Below are 10,447 nucleotides of genomic sequence, written 5' to 3' on the forward strand. Positions count from 1 at the left end.
GAGAGACATGGAGAGCAGAGAAAGAAAGATAGCCGGATTATGAAATCCAATGAAAGAGACAAACAGATCCGACACAAGACAAACTCGGGTCCCTGCATGGAAACACTCGGCACATGATGTTTGTGAAATCCTTCGCTCTCCTTCTGGGAAACTGTCAACACGTGTCTGTCTGTGCTGCTCCAGCCACGCTTCAACGTCTTTCTTGGACTGAAAAGCTGAAACTCAAAAATCCCCCCCCCCCCCCCATCCCCACCCCGCCCCCTGTGTCAGCCTCTGCAGCGGGGTCTACATGATGGAGCATGAGAAGCCACAGCACTCCTTCAGCAGGGTGAGGCCCGTCTTGGCGAAGGGAGAGGAGGCCTGCTGAGCCCGGGATGGAGCCCGTCTGGTCGGAACACCTGAAGCCCAGAGACATGATACTGTGAGGAAAAGATGACATAGTCCAACTAACTAACTGCCAATGCACAAAAGAAAAAAAGCACAGATCGGTCGAAAGCATTTCTATTCAATGCTGAATCAGTCAGTGGACGGAAACACCTTGAACAAGCAAAACATTTGGAACAAGGGAAATATTTGCAGCTGCTTATTTAACTCAAAACCTTACCTTTCTTCTTCATATTTCTTGGGAATTTGGACTTCAGAAAATCTGCCATTTCTTTATCTTCTTCTTTCTCCCTGTAGAGATTGAGAAAGATTGATATAAAACAAAAACTAAAGTAAATGCATGAATAGATAAAGCACCTGGACTACAGTGTAAAGTTTTCACCTCGCATTTCAGATCACAAAAGAGAAATGTAAAGGATTCCCTTGTTCTACAGATGTAAAGGTCATGTTACTTGCTGGCCATCTGTTCCACAAGTGAATGAACATTTCACAGAAGGTAAAGTGAAGAAATTAAGCTGTACAAGAACCCTAGCGTAGTTCTGGCTATTAGGGAAGATTGGATTTACTCTTAGAGGCTCCACTGATAAACTCAATAAACTCAATAAAACCGGCCACTCTTTTCTATTGGATAAACACACTCTGCACATTTGAATATTTGGCTGTTTGAAGCGTCTCGGGATGTTCTATACTGCTAAATGTATTAAGTAGACCCTTATTGATATCCTGCTTTGAAAATAAACTATGCGTTGTAAAAGTACAACATAAAAACTGCAGATTGGATGTTCAGGGTAAAAACAAGAGCTCTCTATATTCATCAGCATGGACAACATGGCCTTCCTCCCCACTCTGCGATCCATTACTCCTCTGTTGGTCTCTTGCTTCCTGCCTCTCACCTTCCCAGCAGCCCCTCTGTTTTCACAGCGTGCCGTCGGCTGCCAACACAAAGTGCTTCTCACACAAAAGAACTGCGATTAAGCCTCAAAAACATACTTGTTGTCCTCTGTCGAGTCACATTAGGTCACGGTAACGTGACCGGTTTCAATTCTTTACCAGCGCAAAACTAAATATGATTCAACAGACAATAAGTCCACATTACGCTACATTTGACATGATTTGACATGATTTTACTCTTCTGGATGAAAACAAAATATAACGACAAACGACCTGCGTCTAATGTGCTAATATTATCTCCGGCATCAGCAGCCAGCAGCGGAGGGAAGAGGCCTGGTGCACCTGATAGATGACAAAATAGAACCAAACTGGGATTTCTGTTTTTTTCATCTTTCTCTCCAACCAATGGCAGCTCCTCTGGCTCCACTGACGCACGCTGACACATCTTTAATTGAAATGGCTCTCTGCTGCGCGCTCTGCGGTGCCCTCTCTCAGCGCTGTGCCTCAGGAGTGGTTCTAATGGAGCGGCTGTGCGTGAGGCGCGCATACGAATGACAACCAACGGAGATACAACTTCACCAGCAGCATTGGTGGCAGCGAGCCCGCTCATGTTTGTGCTCATGAATTTGGCGTTATCACAGAGTAATTTGCATTAAAAGTACACGTCAAACTCGGACAAAGAATTCCCTGAAGTCCTTTCTGGGAGGCTGCACTGTATGTGCACTGCATCTCTATCTGGTGTGCAGTATAGGACTTCATCTTTAATTATTCATTCACAGGAGTCCCGCTGAGCTGTGATGAGACCGGAGAGGCAGAAGCACACCTGAGTCGCTCAAACTCCACATCGTCCACCAGGAAATCCCGGGTCTCGACCAGCTTGTGGATCTGCTGCAGCAGTTCTTCCTCCTTCTGCCGGTCCTCGCTGGACTTGTCATTATCTGCAGCACAAGACATCTGAGTCATCTGGTGGTTGTCACAGAATATACTCTACTGCAAATATAACGAGGAAGTAAAGACACAATTCATGGACTTTATAACTGAATAAGGAGCCGGGTCGATTAAAGGAATGGTTTGATATTGTGGGGAATACGCTCATTATATGCCATAAGTAGTCCCTCTCACTGTCTATACGTCACCAGCTCTGAGGGTTGCATGTTTGGATAATTGGTCTATCCACCAGGGCCATGGGGGTAATTTACTTTCCAATCGACATCGATTACATGCCACCACCACGCTAAATGTTGTGAACAGGCCGCGACCCTTTCACGTATTTCTGTGCGATCAGGCAACAAAAATAAAGAAGAAATCTCAGGAGGGATGCCTCTACCTGGATGGACATACGTGCAATGGATGTGTTGTGCATACAGGAAGCAATTAGCATAGCTTAGCATGAAAACTGGACGCAGGGGGAAACAGCTAGCATGGCTCTGTCCAAACTATACAAAAATATGCACGCCATCATTTCTAAAACTGGCAACTGTTGTATCTTAACTTTAACAGGGAGTAAAAGCAGAAACACTGCACAGCAGGACGGATCATCTGTTGCTCCTGTTTTATTTTATGTACGCGTCTGATTGCATAAGGATTAAGCGAACAAGATATAACACGTTCATTAGTAAGCGTTAGAGGTGCTTGTAGGCAGATTTTCATTGTTGTCGTTTCACTTTTGAGCTTTCATATTTAGCGTGGCATCAATCTTCTGAACACATCTTTGGCCAGAAATCAGATATTTTCCCTTTAATTGCTCTGCCCGTTTGTAATCCTTCATCAACTGCCAATACCCAGAGGACTCCTACCTGGTATGGACACTAATTTCTGCAGCTCCTTCTTCAGACGAGTGATCTCCTTGCACAGCTGAATGTCGTCCATCCTGCACAGGCGTGATGGAACAAAAGAAACACACAAAGAAAACACTTGTGTACGTTCTCTGCACATGCCGCAAAATGTAAAGGGTCGAGATGAGTGGACTCTGGATTCTACTGTCAGGGCAAAATGAAATTCAAACAGAGATGGCGCCATATTGATCTTGATATTTCGCACGGGAGATGAAACAATCCTTTCAGGAGCAGAAATCCCCACGTGGCGTCTCGGAGCCGGGTAGCTTTCACTCCTTCTGTGAATGGCCCTCCAACAGTGGCTCATTACTGACTGAGGCGGGGTGGAGGGCCCTCTTTCCCTTCCCCCTCTGACGGAATTAGAGGCCCTCACGTCCCCCAGCTTCGTCTCTTTGAGAAACATGCAGGCTCTCACTGGGCCAGGCTCTCACTTAGAGAGAGAGAGAGAGAGAGAGAGAGAGAGAGAGAGAGAGAGCCTCACCACGCACCTCCTCTACCTGCCATGTTAGATGCTCACAAACGGTAGGTGGAGAAATGTCCATGAGGTCGGGAATACAAATGATAGGCTTTACTTTACTTTGTTTGTGGCCCGCTTGGGGGGGGGGGGGGGGGGGGGGGGGCTTCAAATAGTGACTCTCCATCTCCGTCCACGTCCCCTCCTCCCATCTCTCATTCTCCCATTTTATCAGCTCGAGTCTCGCTTGCTACCCCATACACACCACTCCCCCCCATCTGCTGTCTGAGCAGTGTTACTGCCTATCTTTCAGAGGAGTGGATGAATAAATATCCATGCATTAGCCGGCTTGGCGGCAGCAAAGGTGGAGCCTTTGGAATTATAATGGGGGCCAGCTCGGGGTGTGATGGAGAGGAATGAGGAGAGAGAATAGAGGCCAAAGCTGCATGATGTGTTTATGATACCACGGCGTGATTTGAACTGCTTTAGGTGGGGAAAAGCTAGGAGAGGGATGCAATTCTCCGGTGAGGCGCTGTAGCTTGTGTGCGACACTGGGAATCAGGGAACTTTTGTGACGGATTAATAAACGGAATACAAAGAATAGTCGGCTGCATCGAAAAACTATTTAGAAAACCTGACCTTCAATTTATGGCAATGGCACCATTCAGCAAAGAGCTTTCTCAGGATGGATGACAATGTGTTCGTCTAACGCTTGTGTGAAATATTTTGCCATTTTGTGTGTGACATTTTTTGACAAAAAGGTCCGGTCCCTTTAATCCCGCTCCATAAATAAATACAAATAGAGCCTGAGGTGTCCTAAACAACCACATCACCAAATGAACGATGGTGAAGGCTTGGTTCGGCAGCTGGGTCATGCTTAAGCTTCAGGTCATGATCATTGTACAGACAAACCAGGAATGTGAAGCGGTGCCAGTGAAAGTCAGCCAGGCACGTACAGCCTCCTTCCCGCTTCTGGCACTAAACTCTGGCCAGCATTAAAAATAATACGGCTTTCCCCGTTCTACCGTATGTTCCGGACTCTGGTTTGCGGTGATTGAAACCGTTCCGGCTCCAGTAATCACACCGGCTGCAGGTGGCCGCTGTGGACTGATGAGCCACTCACATGTATCTGAGCTCGGACTCCCTCCTGACCAGGACGTCCCTGATCCTGTCGATCTTAAAAAGCTCCCCCTCAATGTCGTCCGTGGTGATGGTGGAGTCCGCCATGGACACCACGTCGTCCTCTGGGAGAGAGAGAGAGAGAGAGAGAGAGAGAGAGAGAGAGAGAGAGAGAGATAAAGAAAGTGTAGGAAAGCTTTTAGTTGAACAAATATCTGATATGAAACCATGAAAGTGCATTTTGAATCTTTTCTATATCAAAAAGGAGGTTACCGTGACAAATACTACGCAGAGATAGGCGGACACACTCAGACTGATCCAATTTTCAATATCCAATTTGGCACCACGGAACAACAACTGACCATGAATATGCATTTTATACTGAATAAACGGAGCAGCAGATGTACTCTGAAATTGATGCTTGATGAGGCGCAGAGCATCACAGTGAAATTACCATCTCTCTCTCTCTCTCTCCCCCTCCCTCTCTCCCTCTCTCTCTCTCTCTGCAGAAAGGGTGGTGGGTCAGTACAGGACAATAAGCCTCCTCCAGCACGCACACACACACACACACACACTGCGGTCCTGTCTACGCTGCCGTTGGCTGCTGTAGAGCGATACAGGGGCGTAAATAGGGGACACGGGGAATAACACGACCCCGGATACAGAAAAGGTGCAATGAAACCGTCATTCAAGTTGTTATTCCAAGTTGGGTCGGGCATGATTTATCTTCTTCTGTGGCTGGGCATCCTTATGATATGCACTGCATGGGCTTGGCAGGTGCGTTAAATGTCATGCATGTATTGCAGATTAAAGTTGTCTCAAGCGGACTGAAAAGTAATTCTGCTTTAAAGCTCTTAAACCATCATATACTGCACACAGGATGCTGACGTCAAACACAGTGCTGCGTTTCAATCCGTCACTCCACACACCAGCCCCCCGTGCATCCTTTTAACTGTCCCCTTTCAAATGAAACAGATGTTTCATAATGAAAACAAAGCACTCTAAAATAAAGCAAACAACGTAAAAGTTGAGAGCGTTTGCTGAACAATTCGAAGCCACCGTTTTACAACAATGCGTGGGCTCGTTCCGAACGCCATTGTGATACTTTTGAATGAATCTGAACGGACATCAAAGTGTTTCGTGCAGAGTGGCTTCTAAACACTGAGCAGCTGCACTAGAATTAAATCCACCAGCATATCAAACATGTAGCTGCAATACCAACATCACATTTAATTTACCCTGAGATCCAAGTATGGTTGACCTCCTTGAAGGTAGATGTAGTGGCAGTCGTGACTTTATTATTTAAGAAAATCTCCGTCTCCTACTCTGGAATTGTTCCATTTATAGCGCCGTGTTGGATAACCCTGGATAACTGTCACCTCCCTGTAGAGAGCTGCACAGCATGGGGCCAAGACGATTACAATCAGGGCGATACCAATGCCTCCTGTGACCCTTTCATTTATTTTTATACACACACACCATTACTAAGTAGTACTCTAGTATGTAATATTTCCATTCTAGTCACAATTGGCCTCGGGGAAGGCAGGGCTCAAAGTGCTGCGAAAACACGTCCTCTGCACCAGCATGAAAGAAAGACGAATGAAAGTGGATCATAATAACTCAGACTGGTTTGTGTGACTTCAGGTTAGTAGTGAAAGCCCCGTGGAAAGCATTAACCACGCTTGCTGCTAAATGCCGGGTTACATAAACTCGTATCCCTGCTGGCGGTAAAGCTTTGTTTGAGGGCACGTAACTGCAGCCTGCTTTGTGTGACCGAAGAAGAAGAAAATAGTGTGTCTTGAAGTATGGACACACATCTTCACACAAGCACTCTGTACTCTGTTACTATGACATCTGGCTGACGTCATGGCTTCAACACAACCTTGACATCTCAGAGGAGAAAGCACTGAGTGAAGAGCTGCAGCGAGTTTTAAACTGTGAATGAGATTAGAACCGTAAAAAGATACTTGATAGACCTACAGGTCTACACCAGCGGTTCCCAAACGTTTTAGGCCACGCACCCCCTTCTACATCCTGTATAAATTACAGTTACACAAGGCGTCACTTTTAAAGAGCAATAAGGATGGCGAGGACACACGCACAGGCTCAGAGGCAGATTGCATTTTAAATGTATTTACTTAAACACAGTAAGACACGTAAAGAACAAAGAGTGGCACATGCATAGGCTCAGAAACAGATATAAATAAAAAAGGAGGAGTCCATATGAGGATTTTCACATGCAGCGCAGGTGGCTCAGCCTGCAGCAAGAGAGATAGAGAGAGAGAGGGAGAAAGTGAGAGACTCACGTGAATGAGACTGCAATTGTTTTTGGCTGTTTTGTAACTCTTCCAATTTTGATCTAAAAAATGTAAGGGGCTTCTGACTTGCACTGGCATGCTTGGTGTTCAGGTGGCGACGCAAATAAGAGGCTTCAGACAGCTGTTAGCCAGAACCTCACTGCACAACAACTGATGCTCACTCTCGTTTCCTCTTTTTTCACCTTGACTCCGCGATGGGCCTCTGTGCTCCCGGTTTGTCTGTGATATCCCTTCCTCCTTCTCGGTCTCCTCTTTCTCCGACTCCCGGTTGATTTCTTCTCCTGGTCTCTCCCCAACGCACCTCTCCGTTTCTCTCCCTCCGGTTCCTCCCTCTCTCTCTGTCCCTCTCCTCTTTTATTACTGATAGCTTCAGATGTCCCACCTGACAGCTTCCCCGATTGCAGCCAGTTTAACATATTTTCATGGATGTTGCTGAATGAATGAAATGACGTTAGGTGCACAAGCTAGGCTCGCTAGTGTGTACGTAAAAGACAGTCTGGCGGCCGGACCGGAAGTGCATCTATTTATTAAATTGTACGTTTTTAATTTAAAATTTAAATCTTACAAAGGGAATTTTTATATATATTTTTAAATTATGTTTAATATTAATTATTACACCATTAGACCACCATTACATTTTTCCTCTCGCGCACCCCCTAGAGGCAGCTAATCCCTGGTCGACACCTTCTCGTAGGTGTCGGTGTGTTAATGAGTGAATGTTGTGTAAATGAGCATTTTGTGGCTTCTTTCCCCCTTGGATGCCCCTCCCTATAGGTGCCTTTAAATGGAGAAAACCTGATGAAGTTTCCTCTCAGGTTCCCTTCCAGTAGAGAAAATATGATGTAGCGACTTTCATGAGAGAAAACGTCAAGAATTGTCCTCTGGGGTGTCCTTCAAGTAAAGTAAAAGGGTGCCCTTACACAAGAAAAAATGAGATGAAGCTCCTTAGGGTGCCCAGAAATGTGATGAAGGGCCTTCTAGGGTGCTCTTAGTGGAGAAAATGAGATAAAGTCCTTTCTAGGGTGCCTTGGAAACAACGTGATGCTAGAATTATTCTCTGCCACTGCAGCCTGCAACACCTCTAAAGCTCATGTTTGTGCCAATGCTTCTTCATGCTAAGCTAGGTTGATTGCCTCCATGTTCAAGCTCCATACTTATTGTATTGATGAACGAATTTGACAGAACACATTCTTATCTGTCAGGCACAGGTGTGTGTGTGTGCGTGTGTGTGTGTGTGTGTGTGTGTGTGTGTGTGTGTGTGTGTGTGTGTGTGTCTGAAAGTGAGAAAGTGACAGTAAAAGAAAGACAGAGACACTCACTCCCTCTTTGTGTTCTCATCTCACGTTGCACGCTGCATTCAAGGCGCATACTCGGTACATTATAGACGTCTGCTACACCTGTAACATCTGATTCATGACACTGAAAGAAGAAAAACTGAAAGTGCCTAGTCTGCCACGTCATCATATCTCAGGAATTGCAAGCATATTGTTCATTCACCACTAAAAGGCATAGAAGACCAGGGATTCCCATGTGGCGGACTGAGAGACTGGACCGTGATCTGGGAAATGTGCCACATGATGTTCAGTTGATCTTACAAAGACAACATGTTCTGCTGCAGAGGCTCTGGAGGACAGGTTATTCTGCTGCTGAGCAGCTATGACTCATCACTAGACCTCCCTTACACTTCCTCACTGCCTCTCTCGCAGTTCTCACGTCCCTTTGCGTCTCCTCATTTCACCCAATACCTCGCAACCCCTGCCGCCTCTCTTTATCCAAACCCCCGAAGATGTGAATTACACTGATGAGCTCAGTTTACAGTCTTTGCCCCAACTCCTCTTCTTCTTCTTTTTCCTTCTTCTTTTACACTGCCACAAATTGCTTTACACCTAACACCCTACGGATAGACGGATCAGCCAGATTAGGGACCAAGAGGCGAAAGTGGAGGGATGTGGAGGATGATGAGGAAGTAGTGGACCGGAGGTCGGGGGCGGAAAGGAGTGAGAAGAAGAAGAAAAAAGAGGAAAACAGATAGAAGGCTGAACAGAGATTTCTGCAGAGCTTCGCAAACTTCCCTTCTTACATTTATGAATGGCGCATTAGTATGAAAAAAAACAACCTCGACAAAATGATGCTATCATGAGCATCATGAATATAAAGTAGGAAATCAACGACCATCAGCGATGCAGAGGAATAGAACTCAAACCCAAAGAATGTCGAACAATATTACAGCTTTCGTCGTGGAGATTTGCTGCTTTTCTACGATTTTAAATGTCTTTTTTTTCCAGAGGGGTTTGGACTATTGGTCGAACAAAGAAGGACATTGGAAGACATCACCTTGGGCTGGGACATTGTGATGGACATTCCAAGCGATTCATTGAGAAAAAGCATGCCTTATGGACAATCGAATCACATGTTAGCTTCAGGCTTTGGAGAAAACATTTCTACTGCGATAAAGACTTCCAGTGACTTCTGACCTCATAATCTATAGAACGCTGAGATTCATCATCTGAGGGAGCAGGTTCCTGAGTAATGGGCTTACGCAAATAACAACACACACACACACGCACACACACACACACACACACACACACACACACACACACACACACACACACACACAATAAACACCTGTGGATTCTTGACATTTGCAAAGCTGCTGCCTGTGCTGCAATTAGAGAACTACATTGATCTGTTCCATTAACTACAAAAATAACCCAGATATAAAACTGTGGATAAAATACTGTAGTAATCCCGCTAGTGGGAATATACTGTATACAACACAACCCTATGCTTTACAGGAATATCGTGGGGATGCGACGGACTATATTATAAAATATACAGTGTAGGAACAATAATAATAAAGTAATTCCACTGTACAGTTATAGCTCAGTACATTTATATACATATAGAATGTATATACATATACACATAGGTGTGTGTGTGTGTGTGTGTGTGTGTGTGTGTGTGTGTGTGTGTGTGTGTGTGTGTGTGTGTGTACCTGGTTTGTTGGTGTCTCTGCTCCATTCAGTGCGCTCCAGTGAACCGTACTGATGAGCAGGTCCCTGCTTCTTCTCCATCGGTGCTGCAGCTGCTCCTCTCCTCGGTTCTCTCTGCGCTTCCAGTTGCAGACCGTCACCGGGATCCGGGATACGGGGGGGGGGACTACTGGGGAGGGTCTTGCGGTTCGTTGCAGTGTTTCATTGAGTCATCGGCCAGCCAGACGCCAACCTGTAGAGGCGGGGAGCGCGAGAAGCTCCAGCGGTCACTCAGCAGCTGTCGGCAGGTGTCGGTCGGTGTGCGTGCAGCGCACGGGACCGTCCCCGTGTCAACCTGTGCTCAAGCTGGGCAGATGGCAGCTAAATGGCGCCATCTGGTGGCCGCCGGACGCACCTCCGGCGCGGGGAAAGTTCACGCAACAGTGCGTCAAAACTACTCACATCCACTTC

At 46.1% G+C, this 10,447-nt stretch overlaps 1 protein-coding gene across 1 annotated transcript; it reads right to left on the bottom strand.

The window, feature by feature from the left end:
• Positions 1 to 285: 285 nt before the first annotated feature.
• pik3r6a (phosphoinositide-3-kinase, regulatory subunit 6a) lies at positions 286 to 10,087 on the bottom strand (the record flags this gene model as incomplete). Its single annotated transcript, XM_079219393.1, has 6 exons — positions 10,000 to 10,087; positions 4,688 to 4,808; positions 3,072 to 3,145; positions 2,099 to 2,213; positions 605 to 675; positions 286 to 398 (listed from the first exon to the last, which is right to left on the bottom strand). The coding sequence occupies exons 1-6, from the start codon at positions 10,076 to 10,078 to the stop codon at positions 286 to 288; spliced, it is 573 nt and encodes a 190-aa protein (XP_079075519.1). The 5' UTR covers positions 10,079 to 10,087.
• Positions 10,088 to 10,447: the final 360 nt, after the last annotated feature.

The sequence above is a fragment of the Taurulus bubalis genome, assembly GCF_910589615.1.
Source record: "Taurulus bubalis genome assembly, chromosome: 6".
Classification (NCBI taxonomy): Eukaryota; Metazoa; Chordata; class Actinopteri; order Perciformes; family Cottidae; genus Taurulus; species Taurulus bubalis.